The sequence below is a fragment of the Protomyctophum bolini genome, assembly GCF_963924005.1.
Source record: "Protomyctophum bolini genome assembly, chromosome: 19".
NCBI lineage: Eukaryota > Metazoa > Chordata > Actinopteri > Myctophiformes > Myctophidae > Protomyctophum > Protomyctophum bolini.
This window is the reverse complement of record NC_137880.1, coordinates 6495146-6517116: the sequence shown is the minus strand read 5'-3', so window position 1 is coordinate 6517116 and position 21971 is coordinate 6495146. Positions and strand designations below refer to the sequence as shown.

Genomic DNA, 21971 nt, shown 5'->3' with positions numbered 1-21971 from the left:
GCAATCCTGATAATTCTGTACTGCTCTCCTATATATGAATTGTATCATGATTCATGAATATATCAAATAAATCAAATAAAACAACAGTACCAGCAGTCACGCTTTAGACAGAATTTGTCTAAAGGGTGACCATGAAAAATTTCTGTATCCCTACATAATTTACATTTTGTTATGATGATTCTTCCAATTCAGTAGCTTAATGCCAGTAATCGCCAGCTATATGTGACCATACCATTAACATCCTACTTTATATCAGGCAAAATCATTATGCTTTAAGTAGCATGTGACATGTCAAACTAGGGGGTTTTCATGATTCTGAATCCACTCCAAGCATTAGTTTAGCACGAAAAACACTCTTTGGCCTCCTAGGAGAATGGAATGAACAGTATGGAATGAATTTTGTACTGGCCACATATGGAGCTGCATGTCTTGAGTGTACAGGGTTTGATGAGGTCAGATCAACATTATGGGAAGTCAGAACTGGTCAGCTCCATATATGGAGATCTACGGGTGACAGCAGGGGGGGGGGGCAGTGTCTTTAGTGTACAGGGTTTGATGAGGGCCCGCCCAGGTAGGGCCGATTCATACTCCTATTTTACCGCTGTTTCGGCGCTGTAGTGCCGAAATGATTTCGGCTTGTCAGAAATTTTCAGTAGCACCGAAGAGATGACTTTAGGACGGTACCCCCCTAACCTGATGCTGCCAGATCCAAAAAGCTTGCTACACAAATTTGTTTCACAGCTTATTGGGATCTGGGATCGCGGAAGCAAATTCGATGACGGGGCTGTTCCTTTTTTTCAAGATACTTGGTAGATGATTGGATGGGACCGTCTGTCTACCACCGTGTGGGCGTGCAAACACAACCAATCATATCGACGTGTCTATATACCGTCACATCTGCTTTTGCACATATCCCGCCTTTAGCTCACGCTGATTGGTTCGGTACGAAGCAGATCTGACTCAGGGCTCAACTCCGTCAGAGATCCCAGATGAGTGTTGTGTTGGGGAATATGTTTCCCCAATACCGCCCTCATCTGGCAGCGTCAGGTTAGTACCCCCCCCTCCGAAACCTCAAATGACGTCACATTGTAGGCTCCACAGAGCCAAACCGACTTTTCTTCGGCTCTAAAATAGGAGTATGAATCGGCCCTTAATGTTCGGGCCTGTTGAGAACGTTTAAATATTGACGACATCAGGGATCTCTCCATATATGGGCTTTTAATTGCGACAGCAAGTCGCATTTACAATGACATCAGGGATCCTCATCACTGATGATGTCACGACTCGCGTGATGTCACAACACCTGGGCACCCCAGAGGCTTTCCCATGTATGGGCGTTTTAAGTGATACACTGAATGACCGGAAATGCACGATTCCATAGTTAACTGCGACCTTCAGGCCGCAATTAGCAGTTTAATGACTAGTATTAAAAATGTTATTGTCTTTTTTACAACTACACTGTATTTGTATTTAGTTCAGAAAGTTGACATTATACAACTAAATGCAATTTAAATGAAACAGTTTACTTTTCTGGATTCCAGATCAAAAATAGCAAAGAAATTGAGGATTTAATTTCAAATATAGCAAAAAATAGCTGATCTACAACCTCAAAACGCGTTGCGGTGCGACACAGTTGAGCAGTTGAGCATTACTGCTGTGAGCAGCCTAATCTTATAGCTGCTGCAAGCTGCGCCAGTTGAACATGAACACAGTGAAGGACTATAAGACTCCATTTTCAAACATTCATTTTTCAGTGATGATTTCAATGAAAATGTAATGTTTTATTTTAGCTCTTTCCAAAAACAACTTCTCAAAAACTATTTGCTGTAAACTTGATGAATTGACATGTTATGTTAATAGAAAATGGGAGTTCTAAAAGCACCCCCGAAAATTGCACTTCTACCCTAATTTGACATGCTGAAAATATTTCATCCAGATTTCGAAAATCCCTACAATCTGGTGATATGATGATATGCACATCACATGCACAATAGAATTACAAATTATTCATTTCATTTATAATGGGTTTCGGTGGCAACGAGGGCCAAAACTGGTATCCACCACTGGTCTGGATGAGTTTTTAATGGATGTAATTTTGTTTTTCTACAGGCTCATGAGCAACAGCTTGATGGGCCGATTCAACCTGAAAGGGACGGGGGAGAAGCGAGCCTTTATCGGGACTGCCCCGTTTCGAGCAACAACAGGTAAGCCGGCCCATAGGGGTGCACGATGCACCCCTAACCCGTTAATACATTCATTGGCAAAACATTATGTTGACATACATATTATGAGGGAGCATGATTAACATATTGCTGTGACACTGCCAGCATGGATGGATACAAAGTTTTACTGTGGTTCTGTAACAGAAATGGCTGATGCTGACTGTACTAAATTACTATTTGCAAGTGGCCAAACCACTGCAATAATAGGAGCAATGACAAAAAATGTAATAAAACACCACATACAGAATTGTACAATATAGCCTATGTTGCAACCTATCGTCTCCCTCACTCTCAGAAGTTTGTGAAACAAGCTTCTAAATGATCTGAAACCCTTTACCTTTTGTGGTAAAAGCGCTCAAACTTTCTTCTTTCCTTCCTTGATCTCCTTACTTGTAAAACTGTGATGTGACAATAAAGTTGAAAATTCAGATTGTTGTAGTGACTCTATTAGAGTTTCAGCAGGACTGCAAACATACAATACAGTTTTACACCTGCCTAAAATGGGTTTGTTTCTAACTGGTGAGTGAAACTCATGGCTTTATCCCAGTGTGGGGTGGTATCGATTAAGGTAGCCAACTACGCCACCTGGGGAATTGCACCCCAGGAGATATTTTACTAAGAATAATACTGAACACCCGTAGCACGTCTAGGTGGATGGGGGGTCTGACACGTCTAGGTGGAGGGGGGTCCGACATCCCACCTCAGATTTAAAAGGATTTGTGCCTGAACACTATAGGGTCACTTTGATAGAGCGAATCATGGAGGTTAAAAATCCCCCCCGAATCCTTCGAAAGAGGGGGCTCGAACCCCTCCTTGAGAGATCAAAACTCTCCGTGCCTCCGCTATACACTACTTCCTAGTAAAGTCAGCTAAACAAGCTTTTGGGGCCCATACCCCAACCATGCAGGTGAAAACCCTGCCATTACTAATGACCCTAATGAACCCCTACATCTTATCTATTCTTTCATTAAGCTTAGGGCTTGGTACCTGTCACACTCTGTACTGAGTGCGGGTAGAATATGCCATAGGTACTGGAATTAGTCCTCAAAAAGTCACAGAAAAAATCCCCAGGTACTCAAAAATACTCCAAAGAAATACTCAAAATACTAAAAAATACTCAAAAATACTCAAAAATACTAAAAAAACCTCCAAAAATACTGAAAACGTTTTCCACTTAGTTGGAATATATTCAAAAGTATTTGACAAAGTCAGTGGTGCAATCAAATTGCTTTTATTCACCTCAATAGTGTCCAGTGAGAAAGAATGGCGGTAGTTTCCGAAAAACAAAATACACCTAAACTAGCCAGGTGGGCTACAGGTCTTCTCTCTCCAGGATCAGCCCTTCAATGACTCCTGGGCAGTGGCAGGTTTCCTGCTTATAAAGGCCAGGCCCCTCCCACTACTAGACCAATCCATCCCTGTCTGAAACTTAAGTTACATCCCAGTCTAGCCCATGTCCAAAGACAATCTATAACTCCCAAAATGGTACAAATGCCATGTAGTCTAACAATAACAATATTGACCATATTACTCAAACAAGTATTTAGATAATAACAATAATCTTCTCTTTAACAAAACCCCACAGTTGGTATGGTCCACTCATGGACCAATCATATAAGGCCCCCTCCATATAAGGCCGCCTGAGTCACTCCTTGGTGCTTTGCCTCTGCCCAGAAGTCAGGGAATACTGTGGTAAAACAAAGAAACAAAAGTCATACCCTTGATACACACAATAGTGAATAATAAAGAAAATAAACAATACATGTGGCAAACAGCACAGGAACAATGTTAAACCAGTTTGCGTGTGTGCACTCACCAAACTAATGAACAGGGCCCTGGCTATTGTGTCATGGTGTATTGTATAGTGTTATAAGTGTGATCATTGTGATGTGCTGTTAGTGGCAGGGTGAACTGCCACATTACCCCCCCCCTCTCCAGGCGCAGCCGTGGGGGTTAATCTGGACAGGTAGTCTGCCAACAGATTCGTCTTGCCAGCTCTGTGTCGGATCCTGAAATTGAAGGGTTGCAAATCCAGGTACCATCTTGTGATCCTAGCATTGCGATCCTTCATCGTATTGATCCAATTACATTTGCCAGCTCACACTGACTCCTAGCTTGAATAGGCCTCGAAATGAATACTCTCGCCATCATCCTGCTAATGGCCCAACACCACCTCCTCACACAAGCAACAGCTGCCGCCATAATCTTGTTTGCCAGCACCACTAATGCCTGAATTACAGGAGAATTAAACATTCTACAACTATCCCACCCCCTGCCCGCCACAGCTATAACAATAGCCGTAGCACTCAAAGTAGGGCTCACTTCTAACCCACTTCTAACCCCCCCGAAGTACTTCAAGGCCCAGACATCACAACAGGACTAATCCTCTCGACCTGACAAAAACTCGCCCGCTTTGCTTTAATTACCCAACTTAACTCAACCACCCCAGTCCTCCAGATTTTTCGGGTGCCGGAATATGGTAACTTGTAATATAATACAAAAATTAAGTAATATGTAATATATTCTAAAAGTCTTTCTGTATTTATACTGCATTACTTTCCGTATTACTTTCTGTCTGTCTGTCTGTCTGTCTCGTTGCCTGTGGCTCTGTCTTGTGACATTATGCAGAAGTTAAAGAATTACGTATTTCCGCTCCCCACTAATAGTTCTCAGGTCTGGTGTTTGTTCTCTTTTTTTTCTCAGTCGTGTTTTCAAATGGATTTGGCTATAGGCGGCCGTTTGGCCTCGCCTTATTGTAGATACGCCACTGGTCTATGCAATGTATAATTTATAATTATACTAAATATTGAATTGTTGCCGAGTGGCCAAGGCTCCAAAAAGTGACAGCATCGAGCAATACCATTTAGAGGGTTTTATTTCTCCACGATGCAGCAGTAATTACAGTGGAAGGCCTAAAAAAACAACAAAACACTGAAGACTAAACTCACAAAAAGACAGATGAAACTTAGCTTGAAAGCAAATTAGGAAACAAAAACCCAGAACGTAAGAAACTGTATTAGGCTAGTATAAACCCTTCCAAAAAAAGGGACCCCTGTAGCAGCTCTCCCTGGGTGTTACCTGCTTGTTGCCCAAGCCACTACTGATCCTCGGCATCCTGCAGCCTCCCTTTTATACTGGGTGAGACCATACCAAGACACAGAACTGAATTGGTAACCACTTAACTCAAATAAGGCAAACCATGGCCCATATGAGTTGATTTACACAATTATATACGGTTTTACTAAACCTATTAAAATACCTTTCAGATACATTACCCAACATCAAGATAACTAGAAGACATAACACAAGAGCTCTTGTAACACAGACAGACAGACACCCCTCCTGCTCTATAGCACTTGGTACCTTCCTCCACTCAGTCAAGAGGATCACCAGTATACTGCAGGAGAGCCAGGTGCCAAACAATCATAATTAAACCCAAATGACACCAAACATATATATGCTGTGACAATATTTGCAAAGTACTTGTTCTCTTTCACAATTCACTGTGAGCTACAATAATAAAAAAAATAAGCACTCATGTCCATTAACACAGTCTTCCAAGCCAGCCGGCAACGTTAGTTAATTGGATGCAACTGTGTAGTTTAGGTGTGTGCATTGTTCTCCCTCAATGTATGTGTATAGGGCACGGGTTGCCCCGTGACAGTTCGATTTGAGCATAAAAAAAAAGAAAGTAATATGTAATAGTAATATTAATATATTACTCTTGCTCAGACAGTAATATGTAATACAATATATTACTTGATACATTAAGGTAATAAGTAATAAGAAATATATTCCAAATATAAAGTAAACAAACACTGAAACCCAACTGCGCAAAATCCTGGCCTATTCATCAATTGCCCATCTGGGGTTGAATAATTCTTGTCCTACAATTCAACCCCTCTCTTACAATTATGGCCTTGTTTGCCTATAGCATCATGACCTCCTCTGCGTTCCTCACATTTAACACCCACACTTTTCCTATCCGCCTCAACTTGTGCTATACCCTTCTTCTCCTGCCCCTCACCCCAGCTGCGTTAGCTCTCCTCGCCAGCTAGGGACTTAGGCTAGCACTAGGCCACAGGCCCTCAAAGCCCTAAATGGGGTGAAAATCTCCAAGCCCCTGATAAGACTTGCAGGACTCTACCCCGCATCTCCTGCATGCAAAGCAGACACTTTAATTAAGCGTGTAACTGTTGCCACTATGAGTAATATAATTAGTTCAATTCTCTAAAGACAAAGTTCATAAGAAGTCTAAAATAACTTCATGATTGTTTATTATATTTATAAAAGTAGTGCATAGCCAAGAAGCTCATAGTTTAAGTCATATTCATGTTAAAACCTTATTTCATGTATTTTTCTTGTCAAGTTGTAATGCTTTAATTTTGAAGGGTCAAAGCCACATTCTGTGTCTTGTTTGGTCTGCTCTCATCATCTCATGTCAATTGGTACACAGAACTTTTGTATGTGCAAATCAAGCCACAAGCAACAGAAGCAGCAAGGTGCAGCAGCTCCGGTTTGCACTGGTCACAAAGGGACTTTAAAGTTACAAGAGACTGTTGAAAGAAAAGGACCTAAGACTGAAGAGATTCCCTTCCTTATTATGCACACTGCCAACGAGGTATTTGTTGTTTGTTTTGTCTGTATTTTACTACGTGAAATGTTTGCATCTACATGCTGTGCATGTCACTTTGCGTTGATTGTAACGTCCTTGTTTTATTGTTTATGTTTAGTTTTCACGGTGAATTTGGAGGATCCACAAGCCTACAAATAAATCAGTTTCAAGGAAACCACTCGTGTCTGTTTGTGCGCGGAGGGAGTTACAAAGCTAAAGCCTCTCTAGATGAGAAGGCCTTGATCCTACAAATACTTAGTTAACAGCTATGCCCTCAAACCAGCGAGCAAGAAGACATTTCATTCATCAATAGGACTCAACAATAGATAGCAATAGATGCTATGCTAATGTTAATAACAGGGTTAACGAGCAATTATCTGACATTCAGATTCCAAAGTCAAAGTCATATTCAAGTTCACAATGCATCATGCCGCCGCTTTAAGATCTTTAAATCTCATGCTTATGTATGTACATTACTTTGTAGCCTACTTCTGGCAGAAGAATGAGAATATTAGTAGGCCTATACTATGTAAAATCATTAAAATTGTAATGATTTGTAATGAAAAGAAAGAAAACATCAGCTACAGTTGATTATGCCCATGCCTACTGAATGATTATGCCACAATGCCACATACAGTATAATATGCATTTTACAGGCCGTGCATACAATATAGCCTACACTACACGCAGCTTTCTCTGGGTGTCCGGAGCTCTACCGCTCTCGTCTGGACTAACGTGCATAATTAACATAACCGCAATGTGGACGCTTAATTGAACGGGTAACAGCCCGGAACATTTCACCCGGTATGAGTCCTCATGTGTGATGTCAGATGACTCATTTTACCATAGCCCTTGCCACAAACTTTGCACGTAAAGGGCTTTTCCCCCGTATGTGTCCTCATGTGTGATATCAGAGGACCACTTTGACTAAAGCCTTTATCACAAACTTTGCAATTAAAGGGCTTTTCCGCTGAATGAGTCACCATGTGTGTTTTTAAAGCACTGCTGTGTCTAAAGCATTTACCACAAACCTTGCAACTAAAGGGCTTGTCCCCTGTATGAGTCCTCATGTGTGATTTCAGATGACCCATTTGACTACATTTCTTACCACAATATGAACAGCTAAAGGGCTTTTCCCCTGTACGAGTCCTCATGTGTAATTTCAGAAGACTCATTATACTACATCCTTTACCACAAACTTTGCAAATAAAGGGCTTTTCCCCTGTATGTGTCCTCATGTGTGGTGTCAGAGGACTACTTTGACTAAAGCCTTTACCACACACTTTGCAAATAAAGGGCTTTTCCCCTGTATGTGTCCTCGTGTGCTTTTTCAGATCACCACTGAGACTAAAGCATCTACCACAAACTTTGCAATTAAAGGGCTTCTCCCCTGTATGAGTCCTCATGTGCATTTTCAGTTGATTCATTGTACGAACGGCTTTACCACAAACTGTGCAAGCAAAGGGCTTTTCCCCTGTATGAGTCCTCATGTGTTTGTTTAGGTCTGCACAGTTACTAAAGACTTTACTGCAAACTTTGCAAGTAAAGGGCTTCTCCCCTGTATGAATCCTCATGTGTGATTTCAGATTACCCATTCGACTAAAGGCTTTACCACAACCTGTGCAATCAAAGGGCTTTTCCCCTGTATGAGTCCTCATGTGTGATTTTAGAGCACTGCTGTGTCTAAAGCCTTGAGCACAAACTTTGCATCTAAAGGGCCTTTCCCCTGTATGACTCCTCATGTGCGTTTTCAGATGAGTCATTTGACTAAAGCTTTTACCACAAACATTGCAACTAAAGGGCCTTTCCCCTGTATGAGTCCTCATGTGCGTTTTCAGATGAGTCATTTGACTACAGCTTTTACCACACACATTGCAACTAAATGGCTTTTCCCCTGTATGGGTCCTCACGTGTATTTTCAGATCACCGCTGTGAACACAGCCTTTACCACAAACATTGCAACTAAAGGGCTTTTCCCCTGTATGTGTCCTCATGTGTGTTTTCAGATTGCTCTTTAAACCAAAGCCTTTACCACAAACTTTGCAAGCAAAGGACTTTTCCCCTGTATGAACAACTGTGTGCGTCTTCAGATGTGCCTTTTGATTAAACATTTTGCCACACTGTGTACAACTAAAACGTTTCCCTGTGTGCTTCTTCATGGAGTGAGTTTGTTTTGTGAGCTTGTGGCTTAAAGACAACGTTTGTTCTTCCACATTTTGTGTCTTGCGTAAAGTCAGTGCGTTTACAACCGACTGACCTTCCCTGGTCTCCTCCCAGTCATCGCTGTCTTCAGTGACGTCAGATTCAGAACAGTGTGAAGACAGGAGCTGCTCATCTCTAGTCGGTTGTGTCGTTCCACAGTCCTCTACATCAGCTTGTGTTTCAATGTGTTGAGTTGAGGTGCCGGCTACAGGCTCTGTCTCTCTGTTTTCGTCATCTTCACTTTTCACTGACAGCAATGCCATCGCCTCCTCTGGTCTTGGAGGTAGGTCCTCTTGGTCCTTTTTAATGTGTGAAGGTTGTGGTTCCTCCTTGATCAGACTGGGGCTCCTCCTCTCCTCGTGTTCAGCGAAAACCTCCTCTTTACACACAGGGGCGGGAAGTAAGTCTGGGGGGGGATAAAATAAGAGAAAACCATTAACGGTTTGAACTTAACATGCAGTGTTTCCTCTGTATTATGGCTTTCGAAGTTGGAAGAACTTCAGCTGTAAATACATTTCCCATGCCATTTCCAAACCGTAAGTCTATTCTCATTCATTAAAGAAGTCATTTGATGCAAACATTCTAATTTATCGAAACATGCTTGGTGTACCAAAGCCTGACTGTGAACTAGGTCCAGTGTGCTTGTTAGTGTGGGTCATTGGGTGCATGCATGCATGCACCTGAGTGTAATCAATGGCAATGAACAAACCTGCAGGTAATTAGTGAACTAGACTCTGTTTCTTCTCTTGCCTCAGCCTCAGTCAGGAGAGAAGTGTGTTTGGTCCAGTTCACATCAAGTTATTGTTGCAGTGCTAATGTTTATCTTCATTGTGTGTGTGTGTGTGTGTGTGTTCATGCAAAATGTAAGTTCTGTGTTTACTATTCAAATGCTGTTTATTTGAGTGTGGAATGTGCTCTTTGATGTCGTGTTTTGTAACACTGTGTGCACATTGGTAATGGTGTTTGAATGACAGTAGTATGATAGGCAAATAAGTATGATGGTGCAAATCTGGTGGAAACATGGTTTATACAGGCTGTAAAATGAAGCAGTGATTGTGGTTGTATTGTTCACAGTAAGGTTTGGCGGTGTGACATTGCCAACCGTGGATTGTATGAGTCCATCGCCGATTATTTTTATTAGGCAATTATTTTTTATTTTGAAATATAATAGAGCACCGAAGTCTGACGTCACTTTCGGTAGAGGGCGCCAGTAGTAGTACACACAGGTTCATGTATTTGTTTAGTTGCATTGAAATGCCCATAGGGCGATTTTTAGATCGCCTCATATAAGAACTGTGTTTGAAAAATAAACATGTCACCCCGGCCGTTGCACTCATTATGGATATGAAGAATCAACTGACTGAGAGAAAACGCTAATGTTACTGCTGCTGAATTAGTTACATTTTCGCTAGAAGCAGACTGTATAATATATGAGTGACTGACTGTTGCAAACGATACAGAGACACCTCCCTAACAATAACGCAGAGACAGCTTGTTTAGGACTTCGGTGCTCTATACTCAACCTTATCAAAAATCAAACTCTTCAAATGTATCCCAATTAACCTTACCTGTACAGCGAAATAAAGTGTGAGCAAAATGCGATTCAATTTGGGCCAGCAAAACTCATACCAGCCGCCGGTGGAAACCCCTCCTCCCCTTGTAATGGACGTCCCATTGCCCCGGGCAGCAGGGCAGCCTCGCGCCGCAGCATTGGGGAGCGGAAGTTACTGTATAGTTATGTTCATTACTTCCGTCACTCCGGACTCAGTTTAATAATATACAGTCACACCAGAATGCACACTGATGTCTCATCACAACTGACGTGCTTCAATGCACGAACCGTGAAGTCGCTGGAAGCTTTAAAAAATAAATAAAAGAAAAAGCAGAAGACAAGGGGTGACAGCAGTTAGCAACAAGCTAAGCTAACAACACCACCTTTTAGAGCCCGTTAGCCTGTCATCTCCGCCAGTTTACTCTGAGGCGTCCGACACTGGCGCTTCACAAACGGGCAGATCTACAAGCTCTCAACGTGTCACGTCCGAGGCACGTTGATAGCTTGTAGATCTGCCTTTTTTCCCCGACCCATAACCTGCTGTGAGCTGCTCTCACATTGCACGAATAATACGATTGGCGATTTTGGGGCAGACAATGGACGATAGGACCATTTTGGCATATCGCCCAACCTTAGTTCACATTAGTTATTATGGGGTAGGCCTCAGTACACAATTACAATTAATAATTAGATGTGAACCACACCATGTTTGATAACATTTCTGTAATGATATATAAATAAATAAAAATACCTGTAGCAGATCATAAGCCTTTATTAAAAAAAGCTAACGGCAAAGCTTTGCCTTTACAAACAACACTTCAAAACTTAAATAAAAAAGTAGAACTTAAACAAGTAAATGAAGTGATGTCAACCAAATATGATCTTGAAGTAAAGGAGTATTACTAAGACTGTCACGATACTCGATAAGTAGCAAAAATGTACCGATAGACGTTCGATACAGTATACCAAAAACAAAAGCCATATCGCGATTCTCCATGATGTCACTCCCGCACATGCGTTGATGTTGTAGTGTGAAGCTCATGTAGTGTTTAGTTAGTTTAGTCGTTTCATAATCTTCACAGTAACAATACAACTTATTTGTCAACACAAGGTTACAATAACATAGTTGGAGGTGATCAAAGGCTTTCAGGCTGAAGCTGAAAGCTTACTAGCAAGGTGTTTGTGTTGGTGTGCCTCAGTGCAGGCAGGAACTGAGGCTAAAGCCGACTAAAGCCTTTACCTCAAACAGGGCATTTCTCCTGTATGAGTCCTCATGTGATATTAGCTCAACACTATGACTAAAATCTTTACCACAAACTTTGCAACAACTTGTAATGTCGTTGACGTTGGACTCATACAATGTCCCTGGGACCCATCTATAAGGCCACCCTTGGGTCCTGGGACCAATTATATTGAAAACGTATTTACATCAGTGACTAAAGGGCTTTCACCCGGTATGAGTCCTCATGTGTGATGTCAGATGACTCATTTTACCATAGCCTTTGCAACAAACTTTGCACGTAAAGGGCTTTTCCCCTGTATGTGTCCTCATGTGTGATTTCAGGGGAGCACTTTGACTAAAGCCTTTATCACAAACTTTGCAATTAAAGGGCTTTTCCCCTGTGTGTCCTCATGTGTGTTTTTAAAGTACCACTGAGACTAAAGCATTTACCACAAACTTTGCAAGTAAAGGGCTTTTCCCCTGAATGAGTCACCATGTGTGTTTTTAAAGTACCACTGAGTCTAAAGCATTTACCACAAACTTTGCAAGTAAAGGGCTTTTCCCCTGAATGAGTCCTCATGTGTGCTTTCAGATTACACATGTGACTATATTTTTTACCACAATATAAACAGCTAAAAGGCTTTTCCCCTGTATGAGTCCTCATGTGTAATTTCAGAAGACTCATTCTACTACATCCTTTACCACAAACTTTGCAAATAAAGGGCTTTTCCCCTGTATGTGTCCTCATGTGTGGTGTCAGAGAACTACTTACACCAAAGCCTTTACCGCACACATTGCAAATAAAGGGCTTTTCCCCTGTATGTGTCCTCATGTGTGGTGTCAGAGAACTACTTCGACCAAAGCCTTTACCGCACACATTGCAAATAAAGGGCTTTTCCCCTGTATGAGTCCTCATGTGTTTTTTTAGATCAGTCATTTCACTACAGCCTTTACCACAAACATTGCAACTAAAGGGCCTTTCCCCTGTATGAGTCCTCATGTGCGTTTTCAGATGAGTCAATGTAACACAGCCTTTACCACAAACATTGCAACTAAAGGGCTTTTCCCCTGTATGAGTCCTCATGTGTGATGTCAGAGTACTCTTTAGACCAAAGCCTTTACCACAAACTTTGCAAGCAAAGGACTTTTCCCCTGTATGAACTGCTGTGTGTGTCTTGAGATTTCCCTTTTGATTAAACATTTTGCCACACTCTGTACAACTAAAACGTTTCTTCCCTGTGTGCTTCTTCATGGAGTGAGTTTGTTTTGTGAGCTTGTGGCTTAAAGACAACGTTTGTTCTTCCACATGTTGTGCCTTGCGTAAAGTCAGTGCGTTTACAACCGACTGACCTTCCCTGGTCTCCTCCCAGTTCTCCCCTGTATGAATCCTCATGTGTGATTTCAGATTACCCATTTGACCTAAGGCTTTACCACAACCTGTGCAATCAAAGGGCCTTTCCCCTGTATGAGTCCTCATGTGCGTTTTCAGATGAGTCATTTGACTACAGCCTTTACCACACACATTGCAACTAAATGGCTTTTCCCCTGTATGAGTCCTCATGTGTATTTTCAGATCACCGCTGTGAACACAGCCTTTACCACAAACATTGCAACTAAAGGGCTTTTCCCCTGTATGTCTCCTCATGTGTGTTTTCAGATTGCTCTTTAAACCAAAGCCTTTACCACAAACTTTGCAAGCAAAGGACTTTTCCCCTGTATGAACAACTGTGTGCGTCTTCAGATGTCCCTTATGATTAAACATTTTGCCACACTCTGTACAACTAAAAAGTTTCTTCCCTGTGTGCTTCTTCATGGAGTGAGTTTGTTTTGTGAGCTTGTGGCTGTGTTCTTTCACATTTTGTGCCTTGCGTAAAGTCAGTGCGTTTACAACCGACTGACCTTCCCTGGTCTCCTCCCAGTCATCACTGTCTTCAGTTACATCAGATTCATCTCTAGTTGGTTGTGATGTTCCACAGTCCTCTACATCAGCTTGTGTTTTCATGTGTTGAGTTGAGGTGCTGGCTACAGCCTCTGTCTCTCTGTTTTCGTCATCTTCACTTTTCACTGCTAGCAATGCCATCGCCTCCTCTGGTCTTTGAAGTAGCTCCTCTGGTTCATCTTTAATGTGTGGAGGTTGTGGTACCTCCTGGACCAGACTGGAGCTCATCTCCTCATGTTCAGGGGAAACCTCCTCTTTACACACAGGGGTGGGAAGGAAGTCTGGGGAGGATATAATACAATGAGAGAAAAACATTAGCTGTAAATACATTTTCCATTACCAAACTGTAAGTCTATTCTCATTCATAATTTTCTGCAAACATTCTAATTTATCAAAACATGCTCGGAGCATATATATATATATATAAGAGGATAGCCTTACAATTGCAGAGAAAAAGAAAAAGAGACAAAGCGCGCGAGAGAGAGAGAGAGAGAGAGAGAGAGAGAGAGAGAGAGAGACGTACCGATGTCCAGTTTTTCAGGTTCCTGTTTAACACTCCAAAACCTCTTCACCTTCAGGCTGGACTCTGCACACTGGTCTGCAATGAAGGAATAGAATAAGGACTCTTAACCCCTGGCCTTTTCTTTTGCGGAAAAAACGGATTGCTAAAAATACAAACCTCCCGTTAACGGAATTAACGGAATGTCAATCAATCGTTAATATCGCTAATGTTGGATGTAATTGACCAAAAAACGGCCGAAATCTGCATGATCGTGCGCTATCGTGCACGTGCTCCGTCTCTATGTGCGTTGCTGTAAAAAATGTGATATTTTGCGATGTTTTGGGGTTGATTTGAGGTTAATTTGACTTAGTTATGAAAAATATAGCATTAGCTTAGCATTCCCGAGAGCCAAGCTATTGACTAAGGTCAAGATACTACCGGATGTTGTCGATCGTTGAACCGGAAGTGACTTACATAGATTCGTCTATTTTTGTCAAAATCAGCATAATGGTGCATTCCCGCCATCTGGTGGCAATTCGAGAGAAGACACTATGTATGCCATATGCATATAAACGATCTGTTCAAACCATCAGATCTTTCTATTAATGTTAAAATGATGAATTAAAAATATGCCAATTTGTTACCAAAACAAAAAAATGGGATTAGTAGTCCAAGGGTTACGTGACATGAATAAGGTCTTAACACAGCGACCGCTATAACCGTCCGGTGCGAGACGCGTATCCATACGTTTGTAGCACTTTTTTCTCTGGGAGATGCATTCGACGAGGTGCTCGTCTTCCTTCCTCCATCGGGTAAGAACAATTGTGTGGATTGAGACGGGCAGACCATGACGCGTTGTCTCATTATTTATGCATCTACTCGTCTTTGCATCGCATCATCGTTGCAAACGTCATACTTACCATCATACTGCTAAAGATTATTTTAATTTTTATAGTGCTATATATTGATCACTATTGATTGATTGATTTGTTACTGTACTGAGTCCGTTACCGTCTACTGTACTGTAACAAAACGCAGTTGACATAACACTCAGACACTTTATTGATCAGGCCCAATGGGCACTGCTGACCCCTATACTGTAGATCTCCGTATATGGAGCTGGCATGTTCTGACATGCTGTGCTAGTTGCGAACGCAGTGAGCACTAACTATGAGACCTAGCAGATCATGTCTGTCTGTCTGTCTGTCTGTGTGTGTGTCTGTCCCGCTGTTACACCACCTGCCCGCCACCAGAGGGCGCAGCTGTATCACACACAAAAAACACACACACACACACACACACACACACACACACACACACACACACACACACACACACACACACACACACACACACACACACACACACACACACACACACACACACACACACACACACACACCTTAACTTACAAAAACTTAACTTAAAAAAAAAACTTAACTTAAAAATAAATAACTTAAAAATAAATCTTTAAAAAACCCAAATATGTACGAGCTGCTAATTCACTACAGCCCTATATGCATTTCGGTCATTTGAAAATAGCGGTTCTAAAACGGGTAGTCCCAATACTTCATTCTGATTGGCTGGTTACCGTCACGTGACCGGTGTAAATTTCACCGATAACCCACTCCTTCAATCACTTTGTATCAAACTGCAGCCTTGTAGCTGAACTGGGGAAGGGGAGCGCTTCATTGCTTTACAAACGCATGCCGTGCGGGCGTCTAAGCACCGCCCGGCTCATATGACAGGGCACACCCACCCATGACCTACGCTGAAAAGACTATCAGCGGAGGTTGCAGGATTTTAGCGGAAGTATTGCCCAAGGAAATGACGTTTGATGCTTTACAAATCAGTTTACATTCTCCGCGAATGAAACAAGTGTTGTGATTGATTGGTCGGGAAAATATCGTATCCGGGCGAAATACATCTGACGGATCTTCCGGAGGATACATCCGCCGATAGCTTCTCTGCCTTACGTTGTGACCAGGCTTTTCTTTTCGCAGATAAGTAAGCCTGGGACCGAGGCTAGGGCACACCTAGGATGGATTTTATTGTCTCAAGTCTCGACGCCTCTATCAAACAATACCATGGATGCATAACAGCCGAGCACTCTTCATTTAATTAAGCCACAACTCAGTCAGTCAAATCTGAATAGATTTGGTTTAGGTTTGTGCTTTTACTGTATATCTATGAAACAATATCAGATCAGCTATTTTCAATGAACATTTTTAACATGGAGATTACCCATCTCTCTCTCTAAAAACAAAACAAAAAAAAACCACCCAATTGTTGCATCTTGTTAATGAGTGTTCTTGATTAATGTATTTATTTAAATTAACAGACAGAACGTATAGCCAATACTGAGCACATTTGGATCTATGAGGCCAAACCTCACTTGGAAAAACAAAAGTATATGAAAGCCATTTAAAATGTTTAAAGACTACTATTGGAATTTTACACAGGTGGTCCCAAATGATTAATTACATCATGCCACTGCAGTGCACTATGCAAAAGTAGGTCAACTCAATTAACTGCTAGCTGGCCTGACTTCAAAGCACACTACTAACTGACCAGCTCGCCTTAAATCCAGTTTACATTGGATGTGGTTTCTCCATTTCCATCAAAGTAAGTATAGTCTACGCCTCTTTCCCCCCCCCAAACAGACCAGTGTCTGTAAGCTGCCAGATTCACTAGTCATTGCAATGTGTGAAATGAAATATGCGAGATAGAGCAGCAGTGCCACAAAGCAGTGTGACACCACTGACTCCACCACTCCGCAAACCAACCATAGTTTAAATCCTTTAATTTTTCTTATTTTACTTGTTAAAACAATAGCAACATTTTATTAAGACGTGACAGTAATATGCATGCAAAATGTCAAATATATTATTTAACATAGATCATGCATAGCGTGCAGCATCATTAGTTTTTCTTTAGCTATTGAAAAATAGCAGATCTGAAAAAAAGTGTGGGCACCCCTGTACTACAGCATGTAATTGCGACAAAATAGTTACATTTAGGCCTATATACATTTATTGGTGAATACATTTGTCCCATTGTGACTTGAATAGGAAAATCTAAAACTTCATTTCAGGTAGGCCTACTTTTCTCTCGTAATCCGTATGGCCTACGAGAATAGAGAACGTCGCGAAACACAAAATAATTACACAAGTTGCCTCATGGTGGTAGCCTGGTTAATAAACCAGACTAATATCGCACGGACCGCGGGATATTAGTCTGGGGAGGCTCAGCTTGGATTTCATTTCCAGGGCGGCGGGTTGAAACATTTTCTCTTTGACGCAATTGGTCAGAGCTACTGTCAGTCAAAGGTCTCAAGCATTGAAAGTCACTGTACCAAAGCCCGCCCATATTGCATACCGTGTCCCGATTGGCCGCCCCATTTCTCTGGTGTAGGAAATGGGCGTACAATTGAACCTCTCCAGACCGTAATCCGCCGGCAATTTTTTTTTTGCCAACGGCTGATTCGGTCTGGTTTATTAACCAGGCTATCATGGTGGTGCATTACACAAGTTGCCTCATGGTGGTGCTATAACAGCCGACTTTACATTTTGGCCTACAGGTAACTCTAAAACAGAAGATCAAAAGTGCAACACTTGCTGGCTATACGGAAATAATGATAACCCTTAACTATGGAATCGAGCATTTCCCGTCACCACCCAGGTCTCGTGACATCATGTGACATCATCAGGGATGGAGATGTGGAGACCCTGATGTCATAGTAAATGCGACCTGCCGTCGCAGTTAACCCATTCTGACCTGAGATCAGATTCATACGAGGTTTCCACTGGACACATAATGGGTCTGATTAACCCATTCTGACCTGAGATCAATCTAATGAGTCCCGGGCCACCGAAAATCCAGACTATGAATGAGCCTTAAGAGTCATACTTTGTCATTTTTACAAATTGCAGCATTCAACTCCCATTTCATTTTTAAATGGTTAGAATGTGGTTATATTCATGTAGAACCACAATACCAAATCTGAGATTTGGTATTGTGCAAAGTATGCAAACATAACAGTGAAATTGTATATATAATAATTTAATATAATAGCACCAAAATAAAGTAAAATATAAGTGAATTACTTTGTGGTATATTACACACTAAATTAAGTATGGTGCATGTATAATGCACTGCAGCACAGCTCAATTAAAGTGACTCATTGTCAAAAATAAATAGTCTGTAGACAGTGCATTTGGGACTCCATTGTTCAATCCATGATTTGGATTAAAAACTGATTAAAGAAAAAAACTCTCTGTAGCACTTGTTCTTCTAAGTATTGTACTTCATTGACTCACCACATTCATTCACCACAACGCACGCAACAGAAACATACAACATGTTCCCCTAAACCTAAATCTTTCTGTCGGAGGCAGCGCCATTTAGATGAGAGTTGCGACAACTCCGTTCACCGTTTATTCATGGAGCTGCATGAGTCACTGAACGGTATATGTTGTCGTCACTCTCTCTCTCTAAACGGCTCTGGTCTCGAGGCTGCGCTCCGCTCACTGCGAGCCCTCGTACAAGGTTTCTTTGACTATGCATCCACCTCTTGGTACCACAGCACCTCAAAGGCCCTTAAAACAAGGCTCCAGACCTCCCAAAACAAACTGGTCAGGCTCCTACATGGCCTAACCCCCCGAACCCACCGAACCCCTGCCCACTTTGACAGGCTGGGATGGCTTAGGGTCGACGACAGAGTACAGCATCTTGCAATGGGTCTGGTCACCAAGATACCTGCATGTACCGGTCTAAATACTTCCTTAATGTAAACGAAGTCCACACCCACAACACCAGAGGGAGTGCAACAAACCATGTACAACCCAGATTCGGCACAAACAAGGGACTAAATTATTTTCGCTCCCATGCCACCAAAATGTGGAACGCCCTACCAACAGTCATTAAGACATGTGAATCCCTTGACTCCTTCAAAACCACTCTCAAAGGGCACCTACGGATGGCTGCAATTCGAAACTGGCCTCTGTAAAATCTGAATCCCCCCCACCGCCCCCCCCCCCCCTTTTCCCCTCACTGTATATGTATCTTTTCCCTTTTTGCTTCCTATATGATGAATTCCTGTTCTATTCCTTAACTACATAGAAGTGTCTATTTGTATGTCTCTAAATGTTTTGATGAATTGAACAATGTGGACCCTGTTGTAAACAAGTGTAATGCTTAATTGGGTCGTCCACTCACAGTTAACAGTCTTTGTATTGAGTTTGTGCTTGAAATGTACAGTAATTCTACAAACCGTTAATAAATATTTCAATCAATCAATCAAAAGCATGTCACCGCTCAGCTCTCGTCTCTGAGCAAGATGACGGCGCCCGTCAGACAGTGTTGTTATTATTACAAACATAGTGGTTCTACAACGATTCCTACGTGGATGTTATTGTTTATTATAAACGTAAGATGTGGTCGGATGCAGCCATGCAAAAATGATCGTGTCCGTGGATTATTGTTTTTACCGCAAATTCAGGCCCGGCCCTATACCTGGGCCCTCATCAAACCCTGCAGGACACTCAAGAGAATGTCCCCCGCTACCACCCTTAGATCTCCATATACTGTATGGAGCTGCACCTGCTCTGACATTCCATTATGTTGATCTGACCTCATCAAACCATGTACACTAACTAAGACATGCTCCTTCTGGGCAGTGGCTCAGTGGTCCAGGCACCTTGGCTGGTAAACCAGTCTGGCAGTGTGCCGCGGGTTCAACTCCCGATCGCGACGGCCTTCACTGCATGTCTTCCCCCATCTCTCTCCCCATTTCCTGTCAGCCTCCTTCCTGTCTGTCCCTCCATAACAAAATATATAAAATAAAGGCGAAAGCCAAGAAAAAAAACAAAAAGATCACACTGTGTGAACCGAGTGGTGCAACCCCCCCCCCCCCCCCCTCTCTCTCATTAGCAGGCAACAGTGCAGCACTCTCTCTCTCTTTGTTTCTGGCACAGCAGCGCCCCTACTGGTACTAATAGTCATACACGTGCTCATTAACCAACACATAGGCGGACACATAGGTATAGGTCACTCAAAAAAAAGACATGCTCCTTATATGGCCAGTGAAGAATTAATTCAATGTTGATCTGACCACCCATGCCAAAGCGTCAGTGCTCGCCCAGCAGTCGTGGGTCTGTGGTGTTGTAGAGGAGGTCTCCCCGGACATGTGCAAATTGTGCATATGTCACACTAGTCGATACATAGAAGGTATTTTTTGTCCAGCGTCCACTTTATAAAGTCCGTGCACTTCAGTGAATAGCATTTATCCATTTAGATATAGATTTAATTACTTATTTTTACACAGAAACATAATGTGTGTCTTTACAATAACTAATGTAATAATAATACTAATAATGTAATGTAATAATTATTCAAATTCAGAAATTTTCTTAAAATGTGTAATCCAATTCAGGTGAAAATAACATATTTAAAAAGAAACTCCTGTGGAAGGGTCATCATACGGTACTTTACTTGAAACAGTTTAATCTAAAAAAACATGTATTCTTTGCCTATACTGCATTTGGTAATCTCGTCTCGAAAACTCCTGGGAAACCAGATTAGGTAATCATAGCCCACATTTGGAGCTCTGGCTCATGGACTTCTGACTTATGTTGGTATTTTAACACCTGAATGCAGCCTGCAGACCACTGACTTGACAAGTAATGTACCAACCAGAATCTCAACTGGGAATTACAGGTTCTGTTTCAAGCTCTATAAAGAGACACAATTTGGCCATGCAGTTCAAACCGGTCACCCACCCTGCACTGAGCCACTATATTTTAACAGACGTCACATAATAATAACACATCTAGCAGGAAAGAGGCAAGAGAGCCAACTATTAGGGGACTAACTATTAAGGCATTTCAGCAGTGAGGCCTGCCAGTCACAATGTGGGACATGCGGTCTCAATTTGTGGGACGCCTGAAAAGTCCTGGCAATGAGGGACTGTCCCACGCAAAGGGGGACATCTGGTCACCCAAAGGCCTACCTGCAGTGTGTACTTTGATGTTGTGTAGAGTCTCCATCTCTGTATAGAAGAGTGATGAACGTCGCGGCAGCAAATGAGGCGCTAACACAAACACTCTTGAAATAAAGCGCCTAAAAACACTCCTCTCCCACCGACGTCATGTGTTCATTTATCTTCAACCCTGGCTATACACACTCCATTTGACACGTTTTTAGTTGTCTCCTTTATGAGACGTTTTTCCACCGAGATGCTAGAGTAAATAATGTATCATTATACAAATCGGTTCAGTTGTGAGTTGTGACCACGCTACGCTATAGCCTTAGCCATGAACGGCACTGTTTTTTGGCAAATCTAAGCTAGCAAATATTTACTTCCGATGGACGATCTCTTCAAAATAAGAGTAACCTCTAGAGTATTGAAAAAAATATGAATTTGCACATTTAAACTATAAATTAAGCATTTAAACGATGCTATAAGACACACATTATGTAAAAATAAGTAATAAGTAATGTTTCTGTGTAAAGATAAGTAATTAAAACGTTATCTAAATGGATAAATGCTATTCACTGGAGTGCATGGACTTTATAAAGTGGATGCTGGACAAAAGTCCCTGCTATGTATCGACTAGTGTGACATACGCACATTTCCGGGGAGACCTCCTCTACAACACCACACCCTCCTCCAAGCAGCAGAGTTGTACAAAAAATCACACCTGTGTGAACTGAGTGG

The 21971-nt window shown here is 41.9% G+C and overlaps 1 protein-coding gene across 1 annotated transcript; it reads right to left on the bottom strand.

Annotated features, from left to right (window-relative positions):
* Window positions 1–2103: 2103 nt before the first annotated feature.
* Window positions 2104–21529, bottom strand: LOC308334524 (uncharacterized protein; the record flags this gene model as incomplete). Its single annotated transcript, XM_080791322.1, has 5 exons — window positions 21264–21529; window positions 14276–14350; window positions 13713–14033; window positions 9292–9445; window positions 2104–2143 (listed from the first exon to the last, which is right to left on the bottom strand). The coding sequence occupies exons 1-5, from the start codon at window positions 21298–21300 to the stop codon at window positions 2104–2106; spliced, it is 627 nt and encodes a 208-aa protein (XP_080647448.1). The 5' UTR covers window positions 21301–21529.
* Window positions 21530–21971: the final 442 nt, after the last annotated feature.